Consider the following 23,571-nt stretch of genomic DNA (forward strand, 5'->3'; position numbering starts at 1 on the left):
ATTTCTTGGCATATTCACATGACACCATATCTATGAAGAACGTCTCATCCAGGTCTGTTTCCTCAACTACCCTCACTGGCTTTGATCTGTCCTTAGTCAGGCACTGTTTGGCAAAATGATTTTTTCTATTGCATTTTGCACATCTTTTGCCATACGCAGGGCACTGCCTTGGCTCATGCTTTCCACCACGTCGTTTGCAGCCTGTTGCGTTTTTGTTAATTTTCTGCTGGTCATGTCTTTTTATCTTATTTCTGATGACTGCTACTTTAGCACTCTTATACACGACAGATGCACTCATGTCTGCAAACGTTTTAGCATGCTGTTGTGTTACTTCCTTAGCATGCTAGCATATCTTCTCAGCCTCATTCAAAGTTAGCTTGTCATCTCTTAGCATCCTTTCCCTCGTCTTTTTGTCAAGTACTCCATAAACTATCTGATCACGAACCATTGAGTCTTTCAAATCTCCAAAATCATATGACTGTGATTTCAGTTTTAAATCAGTCACAAAGCAGTCAAATGTCTCTCCTGCCTGTTACATTCCTGACCGGAACCCACACCTATCGTATACAATGTTCATTTTTGGCCTCATAATTTTCACGGCCCTCTAAGGACCCACTCCAGGTAAACTGGGTCCTTCGGAGGACGCCATGGGCGTAGGTTTGCATAGGGACCATAGGGACATGTCCCTACCAAAATTTTGAACCGACCTAATTGTCCCGACCAATAATTGGATGTGGGCAACATGTTTATCATTTACAGCAGTAGTTGTTGCAGCAGTGGCTTCTTTTCCTCTCGCAGCTCCTCTGCCTGGTTTCTCCTGTCCCTTTCATGTAGCAGCGCATGGAACTGTGCTGCGCTGTTTAAATCAACTCTTGGTTGTTCTGCCTTAAGTTCCACCTTCTCTCTCCTTGATAGGCTGTTTTCTAGTCCGTGTGTGCTTGGAGCACAAAATTGAAAATTTATTCACACTAGAATGCAGCGGTTGCTACAATTAATATTAGGCTACAAAACTAGTCCCAATAAAAAAAATGAATATCATGTACACTAAAAAAAAAAAAAAAACTTTTTTTTTCTTTTATTAAACGAAATATTCTGAGTCAGCCAGGAGTTCTGAAGACTGCTGGAAAAATGGGCAAATAAAGGCTGTAAGCCATCAACATTTCTGATTCTTAGCCACAGCCAACTAAAAAAGAAAATGTGAGGGTTTCCTTTTTACCGATATTTAGTTGATATTACTGTTTTCATTTTTTTTGTTTTTATTTTTACAATTTTGATATAATAACTGATCTAAGTGGGTTGCTCTGTGGGGAAAGGCACATTTTACATTTATATTACTGTATGTTTTAAAGTCTCTATACTCCAGTTAATGATTAATTACATACTAAATTAGTTGACGATTATTGAAATAATCAATTAATATGATTCATTTTTTTCAGCCCCAGATGAAATACAAGAAATTGGTTACACAGAGTAACTACAGCCCAGATGTTCTACTTTTATAGTGAAGTTAATATTTTAATGAATGTATTATTTTGCTTGATACAGAGAGAGAATAGTAGGTACAAATATTAGAGTGGGGTTTAACTCTGCACAATTCTATATCTTCAAAAGAAAATACTGTATTTACCTTCTCTCTTAGTCGTTCAAATGAAACCGTTTTCAAAGTGGAAAACAGTCCTAATTCCACATTCATCAGAGCCGGTGATACTTCAAACATTGATAAACAGCATCTAATGAGTGTAGTGCTTATATAATTTTTAATAATGGAGCAAAATGTTGCTTTTCTCTTTTAACAATGAATTCCTCTTATCAGTACGGATGCTCACATCGAGCATAAAAAAGGGCATATTGCATAGCACCAATGACACCCGACCAATAGTGTCCCTACCAAAGTTCAAATCAAACCTACGCCCTTGGAGGACGCAGCCACTGAAATCAAACTTAGCCTGTGTCTCTCAGCTTGGATGGAGTGCCTTGAGCTTCTCCAAGAGGAGATGGAAGTGTCAGAACTCAGAACTTTGGACCCAGAATCTCAGGCAGACAGACTGATGTGATTTAAAATAGCGTTTATTGACAATACGTCGAGTTTGTGACTGAGCAGCGGGGACGGAAAAGGCCAGAATCTCTATAGAGGGTAAAACTCAGGTTAGTGACGTAACTCTGATGATTACGAGTGTGAGTCACTAACCTGGTTTTAAGGAAGAAGGAGTGGAATCCGGCCGGATGATATCCCACAGGATGCGGCAGATGCCGCCCAAAGAGTTCTAGTTCCTGAAGACAAAAAGACTGGGTTAAGGAGACAGATCCAGGGTCGAAAGCAGGCAGAATCCAGCAGGAGTCCAAAGACAAGTCAGGCAAACAGATCAGAACATGGTCAGGCAAGCTCAGATGTCCAAGGGCAGAAACTGGTCCGGATCAGGTAATCAGAACAACACAGAGAGAACTCTAGAGAATGCTAGATAACTCTCACCAACAGCTTGAGTAATCTGGCACTGATAACTGGGGTCAAGCAGCTTAAATAGACACAGGAGAAGGTGAATGAGATGAACACTACTGAGAAACTGGGCAGAGCTAGGCAGGTGAATAGAATGAACCATTAAGCAATTTATCAGCGCCATGATCCTGACAGGAAGAGGTTTCTGGGGTGTGGAAGTCTTGGTCGCTGGATGAAGCAAAATACCAAAAGTATAAGAAATGATATTCACTCTTATTTTAAAATTCTTTAGACTTAGCTCATAAAGGAAGACTAATGTTTCAAATAAGGCTAAATGCCCTTAAAGGAGAAGTTCGGTTTTTAACACTTTTAGCCCATTTTCTGTAGTGTCCAGGATGAAATCGAATGATCGACACCAAAATTTTGACAATTGGTCCTGTCTCTGCTTTTTGGCTCATTTAGAATCCACCCCTGGCTGCTTTAGAATGGCTTCCATAGAGCATGTCCGATAATGTCCTTAAAACAACCTTAAACGTTCTTTTTTTAAAATATGCTACTCACCGGGTCGTCAGCGCTGTTCAATGACGTTCCAAAAAAAGTTTCGTGAAGAAAAAACGTTCCTGTAGTGTTTTATTTAGCATTTTGTAAATCCCATTGAGTTCTGTTGGAATAGTCAATATTCCCCTGCCACCGGAAACGGAAATGGGGCCTGTTTACACAGTTGTAGTCTTTTCGCTTCACTCTGTGTACTCCGACGTCGAGGTGCTAACGTCTCTGTTAAACACTTTAAAAAACTCTGAAAATGGAATACGAAAGGTGGATTCTTGATTCTCGACGTCGGAGTACACAGAGTGAAGCGAAAAGACTACAACTGTGTAAACAGGCCCCATTTCCGTTTCCGGTGGCAGGGGAATATTGACTATTCCAACAGAACTCAATGGGATTTATAAAATGCTAAATAAAACACTACAGGAACGTTTTTTCTTTACGAAACTTTTTTTGGAACGTCATTGAACAGCGCTGACGACCCGGTGAGTAGCATATTTTAAAAAAAGAACGTTTAAGGTTGTTTTAAGGACATTATAGGACATGCTCTATGCAAGCCATTCTAAAGCATCCAGGGGTTGATTCTAAATGAGCCAAAAAGCAGAGACAGGACCAATTGTCAAAATTTTGGTGTCGATCATTCGATTTCATCCTGGACACTACAGAAAATGGGCTAAAAGTGTTAAAAACCGAACTTCTCCTTTAAACTTAAGGAGAGAAATCTGCTTCTTATGCTATTGCATAAGTCTTTTCCCTTGCCTGATTCGTGTAACCTCGTTATTTTCGTCAAAAGCTTAGGGCTCCCTCGTATACATGTATCAACTTTTAGACAATAAAGTACTGTTTCAGCCGGCAGTACATCCTCCATGTGGCTCAGAGCAACAGGATTGGATGCATGACTTATTTCTCAGTTTCTCAGTTGTACATTTAAAAATAGAGCTTAACCATTCAGTTTTATTCCTTTAGCCCCCTGGATATTCTGTTTGTTTTTATCACATTAGGAGAAAGCATGTTTACAGGCAAACAAGAGTTGTGAGTTTAGACCTTAAAGGAGTTTAGATTAATATCTTCAAACAAAGTGGTTTATCTAGGCAAATGACCCATGGTCCAGTCAAAGGTGAGCAAATGGACCAAATTGATCTAGAGTGAATGGGCTTAAACAATTATCTTCGCGAAAAAACTGGTTGGTCAAAGGTCAGAACCGATAAAAAGAATGGGAATGATGCAAAACAATCACTGAAGCGCTTACTGTGATACAACACCAAATATAGATACTTTTAAAGAAAAGAGTCTATAAATTTATTTATTTTTTCAAAACAAGTCAATTGTTTTTTTTTTCCTTATCAGAGTTTATGTTGTGTCTGAAACATACGACGGAGTATTAGGGCCACACATGAAGAGAAAAAATATTTTTGCCATGACGAGATTAAACTCGACATGTCGACTTTAAACTCGCCCTGTCGACTTTAAACTCGCCATTTCGAGAATAAAGTTGAAATGACTGACATGTTCTCAAATTCAGAACTGCGAGCCTGGGTAAGCATAGGGAAAGACGTTACGTTATTATTGGTAGGCCACCGCTTCCTGTGATGATTATACAGTTGCAGCACGTCAAAGACTACCTTCACTCATAAAAAGCAGACTGCAGCTGTGGAGCGCGGTTGCTCTTTTCTCCAAACTTTGGAATGTCGAGATTGAAGTCGCCACGATATATCAACTTTATTCTCGAAATGGCGAGTTTAAAGTCGACAGGGCGAGTTTAAAGTCGACACGTAGAGATTAAACTCAACATGACATTTCAACTTTATTCTCGAAATGTTGAGTTTAATGTCGACATGTCGACTTTAAAGTTGACATGTCGAGTTTAATCTCGTCATGGCAAAAATATTTTTTCTCTTCATGTGTGGCCCTAATACTCCGTCGTAGAAACATCACTCCCACTTCTGCACTGATGCATTTTAACAAAAAGTTTTATTTCTGCTGGCAGGGCAAGACTAAAATGACAAAACAATTTTTGGTTATAATGGAAAAGGTGATATGAAGTTTTTCTTATTTGAAACGGCACTGCCTCTGTGATCCGAGGGAAATACCTTCTAATTTACAAGACTCACCACCAGATGGCAATAATAGACAAAAATTATAAAGCTGGATCACCTGAGTAATTCCATTAGCTTCGGGCTAAATATAATTTTTAAACAGTCTGTATTTTATTTGGCATTGTTTAGTTTTTTCTTCAGTTACTACAACTTTAAATTTGTTTTTAAAATTTCAGTTAAACATAAATCAAGATGGAACAATAAAAATAAAGAGCCTTCACTGATATTGGACAGGTTCAGAAAACTCCCTCAACACAAGATATATGAAAATCGTGTGTAGGTAGAGGGGCCTGGATATGCTGAGTCCTGGCCTCATAATTTCACTTTTGAAAATGTCACTTCAGTGGTACAACAAGGCTGAGCATTACTGGCAATATATTGTTGAACTCACTTCCAGACAAAGCTTGTTTGGTCAAGACTAGTTACTGGTAATGGCAGACATCCCAAGTCTCCTGGAAGTTCCGGGAGTTTCCCTGATATCGATAGTTGTTTATTGATGCCCGTGAGTCGGATAAATTATCCCGGATTTTAGACTATGGAAGGTGGTGTTTTTTAATGCGAGTGAGAGCAGGCAGGTAGTACAATAATTCATTCACTGGGGATAAGAACTACTGTGATTACGCAGACAAAAGAGAGAGAGGAGTGGGGAGGAGGTTGCTGGTGAAACCTGTGCTAATCTTTCCAAAGCAATGCTCTGTTCAGTGATCGTTCAAGGCGACTAGTTGTCAGAGAGCTGATTGGATAAGTCCGATAACTTTAAGCTGTGCATCCTGTGAAATGGCAGAGGTTGAATCCTTGTGTACAAAGCGAAAAAATATAGGACTAATTTTAAAGCAAAATATACTAAACTATATCCACGTCTAGTGAAGGGGAGGAACAGTGGTGGATCTAGACCAAATGTACCAGGTGGCCAGGAGGGGGCCAGAGTGTTTTCATGGGAACACAGAAAAGCATGAAATAAAAAACAGAGCAAGGGATTAAAATATATTAAGAGAGCTGCATGAAGTGACATTTCTTTTCAATTAGGTTCAATAAAAATTATATTTCTTATGAGGTCAATATGCATTTATAATTTAGGAATTTTACATACTTTTGACTTAATTTAAGTTACTACCATTTTCTATAAAATTTGAATTAGAACAAAAAAACTGTTAAATTCATCTGTAAAAATTAGAGCATTGTTTTTATTTGTTGTGAAAAAAAAAAAAACATAACAGATGAAAACTGGCATCCTATCTTAGTACCACTGAAGCTATCACCTTATTGTTTTTGAATAATTAGTAAAACAGAATTTTTAAAGAAAAATAATGAAATAGATCCAAAGGACCTATCAGTAACCATGTCTGGTTATCATCATTAGAATTTCTTTTAAGTATTATGTCTTCAGTACAGGGTCCATAACAGGGGCCAGGACATGATCTACAGGGGCACTGGCCCCCGTTGGCCCCTGTCTAGAACCTACCATGATGAGGAATGATGACACCGTGGCGAGGTGCACTGTATGCTGAAGTTCCATGAAAAACAAGTACAACCGGTGTTCAAGGCTACAAGATTGAAAGCATTGAAAATAAAAGACCAATACTGTTCTGTTTTACTGTATGTTTAAGAATTTACTGTTAGTTAACAAACATGGGGTATGATAAGCATCTCCCTGAAATTAAATGAGTTTTTGGAACTTGGGATGTCTGTAATGGGCTGGACCTTTCCTTCTCCAGTGAGGAGTACAGTAAGAGGGGCTAAGCTTGTTGACATTGGAGTTCTTCCTGGTGAGAGAAAGGGTTCCCTCTCTGCCTTTGAGTTGCAATGGAGAAGATTCTGATTGTTATTTGTTTCATTAGCAAAGATTATAAAAGGTGAAAGCGGCAAGCAAAGTTTCCAGAATAAGACTCAGCTCCGCCAAGCCCAACCCAGCAAACCCAGAACCTGCTGGAATAACTACAGAGACATAGGGACAGGAATGTTAACATTTTGTCATGATCTGGCCTGTTTGCTCTCCCTTAATTAGTCTTTCCTTTCACCTGTCGTTTTCCCTCCCTGCCTCAATTATAATTTATTCCTCTCACCTGTTTCCTCTTGGTTATATTCAGTTCAGCCTGAGCATTCAGTGCCAGATTATTATTTGTCTTTCTGTTAGCCTGTCTGTTATTTTTATTTAATGGTTAATGTCCTGGATCCTGGCAGCCAGTGGAAAGAGGTTTTTTTTGTCTGTCTCGTCTCCTAATTGTCCACTGTTCCTCCCCCACTGAGTCCTCTGGGTTTTTGACTCTATATGCGGGGAGGTTCAGTTTTTATCAAAGTAAGCCTGGCTCCATGGAGGAGACCAGTTTAAAGGTCCTTCATCAAGTTCTGGTTCCACGTCCTGTCTTGGCTACCCTCTGCCACTGAGCCTGCCCGTCTGCACCTGATCCTGTCTGCTCCTGTGCGTGACCACCTGGTCACGCTTTCAGACCCTGTCAGACTCTGAACCCGCCTGGGAGCTCTATGATGCCTGGAAGCCTGGATCCTGACACCTGTTCTGTTCCTGCCTGATCTGGATCCTGCCTGTGCTGTCGGTTCCTGTCTGTTCTGGATCCCTCACCAGGATCGGCTTCCAGCATGACCTCTGGGACTGCAGCACTTGGGGAGATTCTTGGTCTGGACTGTTAAACCCGAGTGTCTGAGATTAGACGCAGCCCAGCTGGGTGCTGTCTGAAAAGGATCATAATTGCTAGCTTTTTCTTATTTGTTACGTATCATTTTCAGTTTTCAAGAGAAAATAAACCAGGATTAATCTAGCATTTAATGAGCCTATTGTGTTTGCAAATAACACAGAGGCCAAAAAAACTAAGCCATAAATCTTACGGAGCTGAGAATTTAACTTTATCAACCAGACCAGGTAACAGGAAAATACCATAGTTATCAGAGGGTTAGCATCAGCTAAACGCTAGTAGATATTTAGCAAGATATTTACATTAAATAACTGTCATTGTCCCTCCTTCATCATGTAAACAGAGCACCTCAGCAGCCCTGTTCCTTTAACCCCCCACACCCCTCCCTCTCACAATGACAGGTGAGCAACATAACAAACATAACACTGGGAAAAGTCAGTTTGCATCAGCACAGTCGTTGGGAATATCCCTCTTTTTTACCATTATATATATATATATATATATATATATATATATATATATATATATATATATATATATATATATATATATATATATATATATATATATGTGTGTGTGTGTGTACAAACAAATTAAAAAGCAGATATTTTTTAAAATAAATAAAACTATATAATGAAATAGCCTACAGTTTTTTTATGGAGTATCCTGGACAGCTGCGGTGCATGTGGTAGCCTCCTGCACCCTGTATTAAAATCTGTGTCAATATTAACACAGTTTAGTTAGATTTTTATAGTCAGATTAAATTACATCCATTAAAAGACATCTATAAATCATGATCATTCTCATAAGCCGCTTGAAGCAGACACATAAAAAAATACATGGGAATATATTTTCACAATCCTAGACCTATTTTCTATTAATGTGTACAAAGATACACATTCTATGGCTCCCTCAGATACTGCCTCCAGAGATAATCCATTCTAGTTAGTGGAGCACTAATGATCCAAATTTTAATAAGATCAATCTTATTTACAGAATCCCATAAAATCATTACTGCTAAGAGCAGGTGGAATGGACGGTTAAACAGAGCTATTAAAAAGATATCTAGGACTATTCTTATTCTCCTCTATTAATGAGGAGAAACATGCTACTCTCATACAGCAATAAACTATTTTTCCAGGCTAGGTAGGATTCCTGTAGGACTGTGGAGCGTGATTTCTGTTTCAGAGTGCACTGCTCTGCATCAAACCGAGGAGCCAGCTTTCTATTTTTTCTAAGTTTTTCTTTTTCAAAGGAGCTGCATTGTCTGAGGTAGTAAGCAGAGAACTACTAAACCCATCAACAAAATCATCAACCCGTGAAGGGGAATAAACTAAACTTTTCCTTTTCCCTCTGCAGCACTGCTCAGCAATCACAGAGGAGACAGAAAAGGAAACAGATTTTAAAAAATGTATAACTGCGCCACTATCTGATGATGATACGTCTCTGTTCTGTTACACCCAATTCAAATTAGGGCTCTTCTTCTGCAATAAAGTACTGCAGAAGCTTGTTAATAATCTATTCTTGTCCGGTATGATGCAACAAGGAAACAATTAAAACATGCAGGAATGGAAGTGGGAACCACTGCTCTATCCCATAAGGCACTTCAAAAATTGTAAAAGCTTGTGATGTTGTAGTTGAAATATCTGAAAATGTAAACGGAATTAGCTGATAGCATCGACTTGGTAAGTCTGAAACTTCACAGCAAAGTCTCTGACTCTGACCTCTTAACATATCTATGTGAACATTGTTTGAATGCATAATGTAGCAAAACAGATGTCATTCTTAATTTCGGCTGATGGCGTCAGTTAATCTGGTGCCTGAGAACAATCATTCATTTTAACGTTAGAAGTCTCCTTCCAAAAATGGACATGCTAAGGGTTGATGCAACGGATATGGACATCATGGTCTTATCAGAAACCTGGTTAAAATCTAAAATTACAGACAATATGATTGCTATTGATGGCTATAATATTTTCAGAGCAGATCGTTTAGGTAAAGGGGGCGGAGTTGCTATGTATGTGAAATAAAAAATTTTAAGCTCAGTGGAATTGTCAGTAAGTAGAGCCAAACAATTTGATCTACTGGCACTGAAAGTACATTTATACAAGGACACACACCTGACTGTTGTTGGCTGCTACAGGCCACCCTCCACTATAAAATAAACTATTTCTTCTCTCTATGATGTACTACTAAACCTTAAGGACTCCGAAGTAATTCTAATGGGTGACCTTAATTGGTATTGGCTTTCCCCTGCCTCTGAGAATATTAAAGACCTATCTGTCTCTCTAAATTTCACACAACTTACTGACACCCCAACACGTATCAACCCGAGAGATCATAGCACATCAACACTGTTGGACGTCATTCTTACAATTATGCCACATACAGGTGCTGGTCATAAAATTAGAATATCATGAAAAAGTAGATTGATTTCAGTAATTCCATTTAAAAAGTGAAACTTGTATATTATATTCATACATTACATACAAACTCATATATTTCAGATGTTTATTTTGTTTAATTTTGATGATTACAAATGACAACAAATGAAAATCTCAAATTCATCATATCAGAAAATTTGAATATTACTGAAGACCAATAAAAACAAAGGATTTATAGAAATGTTGGCCAACTGAAAAGTATGAACATGAAAAGTATGAGCATGTACAGCACTCAGTATTTAGTTGGGCCTCCTTTGGCCTGTATTACTGCAGCAATGCGGCGTGGCATGGAGTTGATCAGTCTGTGGCACTGCTCAGGTGTTATGATAGCCCAGGTTGCTCTAATAGTGGCTTTTAGCTCTTCTGAATTGTTGGGTCTGGTGTATTGCATCTTCTTCTTCACAATACCCCATAGATTTTCTATGGGGTTAAGGTCAGGAGAGTTTGCTGGCCAATTAAGAACAGGGATACCATGGTCCTTCAACCAGGTACTGGTAGCTTTGGCACTGTGTGCAGGTGCCAAGTCCTGTTGGAAAATGAAATCTGCATCTCCAAAAAGTTGGTCAGCTGCAGGAAGCATGAAGTGCTCTAAAACTTCCTGGTATGTGGCTGCGTTGACCCTGGACCTCAGAAAACACAATGGACCAACACCAGCAGATGACATGGCACCCCAAACCATCACTGACTGTGGAAACTTTACACTGGACTTCAAGCAACGTGGATGAAGTGCCTCTCTTCTTTTCCTCCAGACTCTGGGACCTTGATTTCCAAAGGAAATGCAAAATTTACTTTCATCAGAGAACATGACTTTGGACCACTCACCAGCAGTCCAGTCCTGTTTCTCTTTAGCCCAGGCAAGACGCTTCTGACGCTGTCTGTGGTTCAAGAGTGGCTTGACACAAGGAATGCGACAGCAGAAACCCATGTCTTTCATACGTCTGTGTGTGGTGGTTCTTGAAGCACTCACTCCAGCTGCAGTCCACTCTTTGTGAATCTCCCCCACATTTTTGAATGGGTTTTGTTTCACAATCCTCTCCAGGGTGCGGTTATCTCTCTTGCTTGTACACTTTTTTCGACCACATCTTTTCCTTCCCTTCGCCTCTCTATTAATGTGCTTGGACACTGAGCTCTGTGAACAGCCAGCCTCTTTAGCGATGACCTTTTGTGTCTTGCCCTCCTTGTGCAAGGTGTCGATGGTCGTCTTTTGGACAACTGTCAAGTCAGCAGTCTTCCCCATGATTGTGTAGCCTATAGAACTAGACTGAAAGACCATTTAAAGGCTTTTGCAGGTGGTTTGAGTTAATTAGCTGATTAGAGTGTGGCACCAGGGGCCATCAATTTTGAACCTTTTCACAATATTCTAATTTTCTGATATGATGAATTTGAGATTTTCATTTGTTGTCATTTGTAATCATCAAAATTAAACAAAATAAACATCTGAAATATATGAGTTTGTATGTAATGTATGAATATAATATACAAGTTTCACTTTTTAAATGGAATTACTGAAATCAATCTACTTTTTCATGATATTCTAATTTTATGACCAGCACCTGTACATCGTCTGCTGTTTTTTGTAATGATGTCATTGATCACTGTGTTTTAAAACTTTTAATGAACGGGCTTTTATTCATGATTTGTACAATTGTAATTTGGAAAATGTCTGTCAGATACCTGATGTAGAACATGCCTGGGAATATTTTCATAATGCCTTTTCAGCTATCTGTAATAAGCATGCTCCTATAAAGAAATTTAAGATTAGCGGGAGGAACAACCCTTGGTTTACTGAAGAGTTAAGTCATAAGATCAGAGAAAAAAATGTCGCATGGGGAAAAGCTCAAGCCACAAATTCTACTGCTGACTGGACTGCTTTCAGAACTTTAAGAAATAAATGCACAAGCATTACCAGAAAAGCTAAATCAGATTACTATCTAAAAAATGTGTCTGAAAACCTCAATAACCCCGCTAAATTCTGGAAGCAAATTAAGTCTCTGTCTAATTCCAATTCTTCGTCTGCAGGTCTCACACAACATATTTTTGTAGATTCAGTTGAAATTAAAAACAAAATTGACATACCGTAATTGGTCATTTTAACAATCACTTTGTATCAGCTGGCTGTATCTTCAATGAGTCCAAATCTAGTTATCAGTGCTCAAACTCCAGCTCTGAAACACCATCGAAAACCTTTGTTTTTAGACCCATTTCTAAAAAGGATGTCTGTATTGCTCTTAAAGCCATTGACCCAAAAAAAATCAGCAGGACCAGATAACCTAGAACCTTTCTTATTAAAAGTTGCAGCTGAATTTATAGCTAAGCCTATAGCATACATTTTTAATTGTAGTCTGCAGACCAATTCAATTCCTAAAATATGGAAAACAGCCTATGTGCTTCCTTTGTTAAAGGGTGGCGACCCTTTAGATCTTCACAATTATAGGCCAATTTCCAAACTCTCTATTCTTGCAAAAATTTTGGAAGCTCAAGTAAACTGTCAATTAAAAGACTACTTGGCCGAGCACAACATTCTAACTGATGTACAGTCAGGTTTTAGAGCTGGACACAGCACTGTTACAGAAACTTTGCTACTATTAAATGACATTATAAATGCCTTGGACCAGAAGCAACACTGCGCTGCTTTTTTTGTGGATCTGTCCAAAGCATTTGACTCTGTTGACCATAAGCTATTACTAGATAGATTAATTAACATTGGCATAGGAAACACAGCTATTACTTTGTTCAAAAACTATCTTACAGAGCGAACGCAATGTGTTTCTATAGATGGTCTTAAATCAGACTTTTTAGAAATTTCTATGGGTGTTCCTCAAGGTTCGATTTTAGCCCCCATCTTATTTTTTATATTCATAAATAACATTGGAAAGGACGTGCAAACTGCTAAACTGCATCTTTATGCAGATGACACTGTGATTTATTCAGTTGCCTCTTCACTGAACCAAGCCATGCATGACCTTCAGTTGGCCTTTCAGCAGCTTCAAGTTTCTCTATATGGCCTTAATATGTTAGTGCTAAAATACTAGGAAAACCAAATTTATGACGTTCTCAAAGGCTCGTTCCCAATCCCCAGATAATATAACTATTAACACATTAAATGGAGACTTAATTGAAAATGTTTCTTCAATAAGTATTTAGGTTTTTGCCTGGACAACAAACTTTCTTACAAAGTTCATGTTGAAAAACTTGTAAAAAGGCTGAAACTACGGCTGGGGTTTTATTTTAGAAATAAAACTTGTTTTAACATGTCAGCCAGAAAAACACTTGTGCAGGCTACTTTTTTAAGTGTTTTGGACTATGGTGATGTTGTCTACATGCATGCTGCCTCTAGTACTCTCCACCTGTTAGATTCTGTGTACCATAGTGCTTTGCGCTTCTTAACTAACTCCTATTCCCGTACTCATCATTGTACGCTGTATGAACTGGTAGGCTGGCCGTCACTAAGTCTACGTAGTCAACTTCATTTGTATATTTTTATGCCATGTTGGGTAAACTGACCCAACATGGCATATTTATGTAATCTCCTCAAGCTAAATTCCAGCCATTTTCATCTCCGTTCCACCAGGTGGCGCTCTTACCAGGTTCCAATGGTTTTTAATGAGCTGGGGAAGAAATCCTTCTCTTACTTTGCTCCATGGTCCTGGAATAATTTGCAAAACTTGCTCCATTTAAATGATCTAGTCCCATTGAATGAATTTAAGGCCATGTTAAAATGTCATGTAATTCAAAAATGCAACTGCCCTATGTGACCTGTCTTTTCCTCTATATGAGATTTTGTCTATGTTGTATTTCTGTTTGTATTTTAACTGGTGTGCCGTCTTGGCCAGGTCTCCCTCGAAAAAGAGATTTCAATCTCAAGGGACTTCCTGGTTAAATAAAGGTTAAATAAATAAAAATAGAGAATCCCACAGTCATCAGGACAAGCAACATATAGTTTGATGAAATTTTGAAAAAAAAACGAGATCTGAAAAGTTCTTTAAAAGACAGTAAAGTATGAACTATAAATATATCACCTTTAAAGATGAGTCTTCTCTCACACTAAAAGCTGTAATCACTAAAGCATAAGGCCATGAAAGGCTGAAGTAGAAGTAAAAACCATGGTGGCACTCACAGCGTTGGATGAGACTCGATTCCAGAAAATTAAAGTGTAAAAACATTTTAAAATGTTCTCATCTAATAGATTTTATCCTCTGTTAAAAATATATATATATATCTTTGAAATTACTTTTATTTTTCTTGATAAGAACATGAATTGCCATTATCTCTCTTAAGATATTACAAATCCGGTCATATAGCAATCCCTGCTCTGTGGGAGGGGTTAATAGGTGGGCCTACCCTACCTATAATAAAGCGCTGGACGTATTGTGTCGAGCATCTTACTTCCAAACTATTCAGAAAAGGTTGAGAAACGGTCAGTGGATTTCCACTATGGAGCTTGCAGTGGTTTTATCTTTGATTGCACTTTCAATGAAGTTTGTCTCAGCTTCAGGTATGTCCGTTACAGAATTATAATAATTGCTGCAGATCTTTAGAATTAGACAGATTGTTTCTCTTTACCCTGGAAAACAAATTGTACAGGGTTTTGCATTATTGCAAATTATTTTGTGGAGTACAAAATGCTCATCTGTCTCATCGTTTTTTCAGTTATCTACTTAAAAACATATTTGAAGGAATTTGGCCTTCTTAGATTCATAAATGCACTGCTCTATGGGTTAGTTATAAGTTAAATAATATTAGTAATAAGACAAAAGCATCTGTATGTACTCAATGCAAAATCTTTTTTTTTTTTCCAGAATGGTGCTACCAGTCACAATTTAGCTGCAACAACACCTGTACAGGTAACCTTGAAACAGTCCCGTGACATCAAATGTAAACAGGGAAAAAAAATGTTGATCTATTAACCTTTTTTCTTTCTTCTCCATACAGGTCCAAATGTGTGGCAAGAGATCTCTCAAAACTGCAACGGCAGATCTCAGTCTCCAATCAACATTGTGACAAGGAAAGTGCACCGAGATGAACGCCTTACTCCGTTTCAATTTGAGGGTTACCAGGCCACATTTCATGGCCACCTCATAAACAACGGTCACACAGGTAAGTCTTGAGTTAAAATGCCTTTATCTTGGAAAAAAGGTAAACAATTAGGAGGCCACTGAGTTGGAGGAGCAGTAAAAGTGCTGAGGGTAAAACGTTTAGCAGTAAACTATATAGGCGAGGATATAAAAAGGATCGATAATCAGCAGGAATGGAAAAGTACAAAATTGAGAGCAAACTGTTTAATTGTAATGTTAGTGTTAATTTTATAGATGATGTGTGAGTCTTTTAAACCCTAATATTACTCCACTATTGCATGTTAAAAAAAAAAGTTTACCAAAGTAGTTTATCTAATCAGTTTATCTAATCTTCATTATTTACTTGGCAAAGATTTGGGAATGGGATGAGAGAGGTGTCTTTGATCTAATAACAAAGTCTAATATTTTGATAAGGCTGGAAACATGGATGCTTCCTCATCCGCAAGTGAGGTAATGATTTTTATGATGAAGCATCATGGAGTTGTATAAAAGTGCTGAAATCTTTTGACTTAAGGAGCTTCCCTGATCTGAATAAAATTACAATTTCTGTCAAAATCTGTTGCCATGTCACCCGGTCAATTAATACACATATTATGAAGTGTTATCTAAAAAGTTTGTCCAGAGGGATCTCTTCTAAGGAAAAGAAGCGGCGAGAGAAATCTTCAAGGTGTAAACATAAAGCTTTTCCTAATTAATGGTGGTTCCACCTGGTTTTTAAAGAGTACTTTTGAGGAGAATAACTGACTTTTTCTATTTTTCATCTTTATGATTCTTTCTCCCTTAAACATACTTAGACATGTTATTTTCATTTTCGGCTTTATCCATTCAATTTTTTTGTTTCCAAATGTAGTATTATTATACATTTTTATTGTTCAGTGGGATTTTTGGTCTATTATTAAGATTGAATGGAGGAATGCTTGTTGCAAATTGCATTAACCGCCTTTTGTATGAACATCTAATATTTTTAAGGTATTTATTATATTTTGCTCTAAGGTTGTATATTTTTTATGTTTAGCAGGGAGCTTAGCCAAAAGTTTTTATTTTGTTACATTTCAATTTCCTTCTCCTGAAAACCATAAAATTAGAATCTGTTTTAACTATTATTCTCTTTTTTTTTTCTCATATCAGTTCAACTGGAATTACCTTCTGGTATTAGAATCAGTGGAGGACACCTGACTGAAAAATATAAAGCCGTTCAATTCCATCTGCATTGGGGCAAAGAGGGAAAACCCGGATCAGAGCACTTGATTGACGGCGAGCAGTTTCCCATGGAGGTCATCATTGTAACATGAGCATATTTGCCTTTTTTATGACTTCTGTTTAAACACAGTAAATACAAATACAACTATGTCTTTCATCTTACCTGTAGATGCACATTGTCCACATCAAAGAGAAATACGACTCTTTATCCCAGGCTGCGAAAGACCGCACAGGAGTTGCTGTCCTTGGATTTATGTTTCAGGTAATTTTCTTTATCTTTGTTTCATCATAATATATAAACATCTGCAAATCATTGTAACATGAATTACCCAATATGAAAAATACCCCCAATTTTTTTTTGTTGAGAAAAATAATGAAAAATGTTCCATCAAATTTTGCTCAGATTCAAAAACCATAACATTTCTCCAAGTAAATGCTGCACCACAGAAAGACACAAAACAATTCTACACAACATTACTCTACCATAAACAAGTTAATGAGTAGCTGTGAGGTAGTTAAAGGTTAGGAGTCATCAACAAGGAAGCTTAATTTTAATGGTTTATGAACATGGAAACAAAGTCTTAAAAATTTGGCAAAAGAAGCACGCGATTAGATTTTGATGGGATTACAACATAGAAGCAGGTCTATTTCCCTCAGTTATGTAATGGGGCGGGCAGATATAAGCCACCAATAAAACGCATCACTAGAGTTTATTTTAAGACTTTAAAGAGCTTTAAGTGTAATTCTAACTTGAGCAACACCAATTTATCATCGTCTGAATTTTTCCACATTCTCAGCTTTCTCAGTTGTAAAAAAATGACAGTTTATATATAACCTTTTTCTTCATAAATTCTTAACTCATATGCTCTGCTGTATATTTCCCCTAGTTTTTCATTAAACCTTTTTTATTTGCAAAGTGGCACTTGTGTGTTTCAGGAGTCAGAGTCTAATAATGAGAAGTACTCTCCACTGGTTGATGCTCTGAAACGGATCAGTGAACCCTGTAAGTTTGCTGTGATTTCAAGGAATAAGAACCTAATCACAACACATTATCTGCAAGCCAATTTGTCTAATTATCTCCTGGGTCAGCCGAAGGGCAGCAGTTAAATAATACCATAAGCAATTTTCTCTGATATTATATATAAATAAAAAAAGGATTTGATTTATGGGATCGTCACGTTGACCTTATCTAATAACCGATTGGTTGCTGACCTTTCTGTATCTTTTGAACTCCAGCCAGCAACACCACGCTAACAGGCGTCTCCCTGGAAATGTTCATTCCGCCTCAGAAGAGCTTGACGAAATACTTCCGATACGACGGCTCTCTTACAACTCCTGACTGCGCTGAAGCTGTTGTCTGGACGCTGTTTGAAAGCACCATTCCTATGAGCAGGAATCAGGTGATGCAGGCCTTTTTGTTATCAGTAATGGTTAAAGACTGCTTGTGATGACTGGTGTTATTCTGATTGTTTTTTATTTTTTTCCCCAAAGGTTTATTCTGACACTTCCACTGATCATTTAACCTCTTATATCAATCATTTGTACAGAGCTAATATTTACACTCTTCTTACAGTATATTTTCCTTTACTGCAGCTCTCTGCATTCTACCAGCTCCGGTTTCCTGATGGGAAGCATATGGTTCAGATCTACAGGCCAGTGCAACCTTTGAATGGAAGGGTGGTGTATTATTCCAACGGATACATCTCTTTGGCCAGCTGGGTGCTGCTGACCTCGTCAGTGCTGTTTTCCAGCGCTGTCCTCTAACACTGATGATTTAAAGCGTCAGAAAAAAATTCTTAGATAAAAAAATTCAGCTTTGATATCCACCCAATAACTATATTAAGGCTTTCGGCTTTTTACTCTCTACCTTTTGTCATTTATTTTATTAAAAGGTTTACTGACATTTTTAATCATGGTTGTGAAGTTACATCGCTTTTTTTATGTTTTAGATCTCTGAGATATTTAATTCAAAGCTGCCTTTGCGCCTTGCCCTCAATTTATTTTGTCTATTTCTTAAAGTTACTCTTTAGGTATTTTCTATGTTTTTCATCTGGTTATATCTATATGTAATAATAATAAAAAAAGATACAAATAAAGAAAATATATAAAATAAGCGCTTGGGTCAAAGCTTTGTGGATTTCCATCATCAAATGCTTCCCCTCCCTAAACAGGGACTTGATTTACTGAATTAAAAAATAAAACCATTTGAGTTTTATTCCTCAAACTCAAACTGCAACCTTTTTCACTTTAGCAATAATCACCCTCACATAAATTTGTGCATTTTTTTTTGTTTGTTTTGTATATAATGCTACCTTTTTCATAATGGATTTTTTCAGCAATAGTTTTAAAATCATAAAGGTGGAAGCTCAGTACAAGACCCAATACTAGCGTTGTACCGATATGATACCAGTATCGGCAGGGCCCCAATACGGCCCTAAAATGGTGGTATCGGTATCAGCGAGTAGTGTACCAACAAATACGGCACCGATACCATTTTGAGAGCCAAAAGTTTATGCAACCATTGTCACCCATTCCAGGTAGGCAATAAAAAGTTCTACTGGATTTACTTTGTTTCAGTCTTTTTCCTGCTTCACAAAGGTAGGCAGCAGCTTGACAAAGCCATGATGGCCATCATATTACATCCAAGGAGTATGCAGTTCTTCGTACACACACACTTATCAGTTTCAAACAGATGGTATCGGTATTGGCTAATACTGCACAGCCAGGTATCGTGTGTCAGGGCCCAAAAATGGCATCGGCGTAACACTACCCAATACCAAGGTGACAAACAAAAGTATTGAAGCTGCCCATTGAATGGATTATTTACAACTTTTTGGATTATTTACATATCACAAGTAGCAACTATAATCTGAATTAAACATTGATTCTTTACACCACAACATCAATTAGTCCAATATGACGATAAGTTACCTCACCACTACACCAGAAGTTACAACACAGGTTCAAGACAGACAATCTGTGGACTGGTGTCCATATACAGCCTACAATCAGTGTAAAATAGATAGCTCTACAAACAGGTTTATTTCTAACAATTTAAATCTAATTTAATCTTATAATTTTGTTGTGATTCTAAAGTTAAATTGTATTCCCAGCCCGCTGGGAATTTATGTTTCTGATATTTTAAGATGTTTATTGCCCTCCCCTGTAGGGGTGGTAAAATATCTTATTTAATCAGATATTATTTCAGCTGTTATATAATGTTTATGACACACAGTCCTACTAACTGTGTGTTGGAACAATAAATGAAAGAGTGATTCGATGACTAATCATGGTCAAACAGTCATTTCTGCACATACATGGAATAAATTCACCACAACTTCTGTTCAAAATATAAGATTTTATTAACAAAATTCATTCAGCTCCAAGTCAAACGTATTTCAGTATAACACTCTCAACTAAGACTAGTAAAACTCAACTAAACTAAACTAACTACTATGTACAAAGAGGAAGGGGAAAACGGTTGAAGATGGATTCTGTGTTTGAAACCAAAGTTTATCTGGAAGAATTTGGGATATGATCAAATTAGCTTTTCACTAATTTTAAAGAAATTGGAATGTTTTCAGACCAATTCACAATGCAAATCCATGAGGTGAATAAAACATTATTTGGCCAAATAATGTTCTATTGAGTGATTTGCTTAATCAAGAACCAAAAACCTTTAGTTAAATGATTATTTAACCTCCTTGAAATAGCTAGCAGCGAATAGACATCAGGATTCCACTAAATGACTCTTGGTCATACTTGGTAATGGAAATGTAATGAGCATCTGAAGAACACATGAACACTAATGTTATATCAGTGTTTAAATCCTTAGTGAATAAAGCTTGTCTAAGCTTTAGCAACAGCTCAACACATATTCCAGTAGCATAGCGTGGCATGCAGTCTATTCTTTAGCATCAATTAGCGTTGTCTTTACTCAGCAGTAAACACACGATATGATTAGCATCATCAAAAGACACATTGCTTGTTCTGTCCCTAATCATGCCAGACCTGCAAACCTTTTTCCATGTCCATTTGGAAATCTTGAGTTTCATCCAGTTTTGCAGCTCTGCAGTCAGGGATTCTTTGTCTCAGTCTCACACCAGGGCATGCTCCTCATCCAGTTTGGCTCTGTAAGTTCTGAAACTCAAGAGAAATGTGTTGCAAAAGTTCTGTTTGCAGCAGTTTGGTTCTTAAGGGTTCGACTTATCCTCGATGGTTCTGGGGATCTGGTTCCCCTGGGGCCCGCATCTCCACTGTGGGCCACAGTGGGCCCCAGCTTTGAGCGCAGGAGCAGAAGGGACCAGGAGAGAGGTGCTGGAGCAGAAGAGCAAAAGAGGCAAAAGAGAGTGAGGCCAAAAGAGGCAGAATCCTGTGTGCTCTGTGGTTTTCTCTATCTTCACAGGGAGGGGGGTAGGTTTTCACACCTCTGGTGGCTCCCATGGGACTTGCTTTGGCTGAAAAAGGGGGGCTGCAGAAGCCCCCGAGCTGTTATTCACCAAAGCTGCGTTTTCTTCTCTGGTCATCCAATCAGGATGAAATATGGACACTGCTTCCCAATGTCCAAAAAGTATGATCATGGCATATGGCATAACAATTTACAAATGACAGAAATTTTATAGATGGATCAGAAACGTTGCCTTTTTAATGAAAGCTGTTACCTGCTCTCTTTAATGACAGAAATTAACTCTTGCAAATTATCCTCTGACAAAACGTTCAATATGCAAAACCACAATTCCCAGAAACTTCCTTAATAGCGCTTACTCAACTCCAGTGATTAGAGGTCAGGGATGGTGAGTATTTACAAACTAAATAGTAGTGGACCATAAACCCAACAATGACAGCCCAATAAATAGAGAGAGAACTGCCCTACCCATATAACCTTACCCTTCTAAAGAAAAGGTGTCTTGCAATCCAACAAGGAATTTCATTTATACCTAATTATCAGCACAAAGCAATAACATATGGTATATGTGTTAAATATCCACAGATTAAAGTACATTTTGCAAACAGCACGAACCCTAGCACCAGAGGTTACCTTGACCAACAGGGCTGAGCTGAATTTCACTGTCTGATCAGCATGCACCAAAAGATTTGTTCACTGCCTGCTAAAAACCTCATAACTTATAAACCTTATAACCTTACACCTATCAGACTCAATATGCATTTTACTTGGAGAAAAAAAACCCATAAGCTTTCTATTCGTATAAAATCCAAAAATGGCCTGTCAACTAGTGTTTGTGATTGAATTCCCCTCTCCCTTCTGCTCTGACTGTTCATCTGTCCCTCCTGTGCTGCTCAGCCTATTACCACTGATTCCTATTTGCCAGCCTTGTTAAGCAGGCCTCGGACTAGTAGAAAGTGCCAGATTGCCTGAAAGCTTTGGTTATTAAGCATCCAGCATTTTTCCCCGTCTGTTTACCTGATCCTGACCTGTTTTTGCCTCCTGATTTCTGAGTCTCCCTAGCCCCTTTTTGATCTGTTTTTTGTGCCGCCTTGTTCTCTGACCTGTTGCTGTGCCCTTAATTTGTTCCTGGATTCTGTTTCGGATTCTCTGAATATCTGATCACCTGGCTCTGACCTGGACCTTTGACCACGATTACCTGCCGAGCCTCAGTGAGAAATAACTGTCAAGGAACCAAAGTTTCAGGAACCAAGACACCCTGCATGAATATTAAAGAAGGTTAGTGGCTTAGCAGCCTGAACTTTTAATCATCCATCACTAACCTGTTCTCTCTCCTTAAGAGGCGCTGGTTCCCCTGATCCTGAATTACCTGCAGAGATTCTTCAATAAATCTTTAGCCGTTGTATTTTGGTTGTATCTGGGTCCTCAGTCTAAATCCCAACAAAAAAACTAAAAAAAAAAAAAAAAAAATCACTCATAGGCCATAACAAAAATTGAGACACACCATGTTCATAGATGTCAAGAATATGATTTCATTGAGTTCATTCCAAAGTTAAAATTAAAACTCTCAACATCAGTTGCTGTGGTTTGAGCTGCTGGAAATGATGGATAGTTGTTGAAAGGTTTTCAAATATGCTCTGGATATTCTTTTTTGTTCTGAAACGACATGAAATCTGTTGAGAGTTAATTAGAGGATGAAACGCAAGGGCATCATGGAGCGATAATGATTTTTTTTATGCAGTCTGTAAAAGACTGTGCCAAAAATTCACTTAAAGGAAAACATACAGCCAATACAACAGCAGGAGATTTTGATCAGATGCTCAGGTGTTAGAATGGCCCAGTCAAAGTCCAGAACTCCATTTAAATCTTTGTGATAAGGGATGTGACTGAGATTACTTCTGCATGGATTGTATAAAGCTGTTAAAAATATTCTTCAGACTATCAGATGTATTCACCTAGCGGGAATGAACAAAAATGTCACACATCTCTAAATCCGTAATTGCATATGTAAAAAAAGAAAAAAAAAAACAGACAAAAATGGTATCTTTGTTCAATGCATATGTGAGGAAAAAAGGCGTTTTCTCCTCTTTACATTTTCTGCCTAAACAAAACAAAAACTTTTCCCCCTTGAGGAAAAAAAAAAAAAACGAAAACAAAAAAAAGCACAACTGTCAGGATTTCTCCTCGCAGTTCTCTCTACAGCCACTAGATGGCAGCAATTTACCAATAAATATAGTGCCAATGTTTTTTTTATGTGTTTGTAAGAGTACTGATTAGTTTTTTGTTTCTTTCGGGTATTAAGATTTAATGTAAATATTTTTTGTGAAAATCAACATAATCTATTGTGCCGTAAGGAACGTTTCAGTTTAAGATAATGTTTATTAATTATTTTAGGGGATCAACTTACTGAAATCTTGAAGAAAAAAAACCCTAGTTATATTGCTTGTGAAAGATTCAAAATTTGTCACATCACAGTTTTATTGTGGTTTATGTGGATTGCGTAATTGTGTAGTGGAGGGAAAATTAGGTATGATTTTCCCCAATGTTTTATGTGACACAACAAAAACAAAAGAAAAACAAAATATGGTGGAGACAACATCAGACTGTGGTTATACTTTTCTACAGAAAGAGCATGAAAGCTGGTCTAGGTTGATGGGAAGATGGGATGGAGCTGCAGTGGAATGATTTACATCGTTAGCTGGACACCAAACCTTATGAATTAA

General features: G+C 37.8%; 1 protein-coding gene across 1 annotated transcript; it reads left to right on the forward strand.

Moving 5' to 3' along the window:
- The first annotated feature begins 4,082 nt into the window (after positions 1-4,082).
- ca4b (carbonic anhydrase IV b) lies at positions 4,083-18,575 on the forward strand. The gene is made up of 9 exons (XM_038303273.1): positions 4,083-4,097; positions 14,447-14,663; positions 14,968-15,012; positions 15,101-15,265; positions 16,372-16,517; positions 16,613-16,705; positions 17,380-17,446; positions 17,680-17,843; positions 18,037-18,575. Exons 1-9 carry the CDS (start codon positions 4,083-4,085, stop codon positions 18,205-18,207), a joined length of 1,083 nt encoding a protein of 360 aa, XP_038159201.1. The 3' UTR covers positions 18,208-18,575.
- The last annotated feature ends 4,996 nt before the right edge of the window (positions 18,576-23,571 follow it).

Source organism: Cyprinodon tularosa, unplaced genomic scaffold, assembly GCF_016077235.1.
Source record: "Cyprinodon tularosa strain WSP-4 unplaced genomic scaffold, ASM1607723v1 ctg51, whole genome shotgun sequence".
NCBI classification, from domain to species: domain Eukaryota; kingdom Metazoa; phylum Chordata; class Actinopteri; order Cyprinodontiformes; family Cyprinodontidae; genus Cyprinodon; species Cyprinodon tularosa.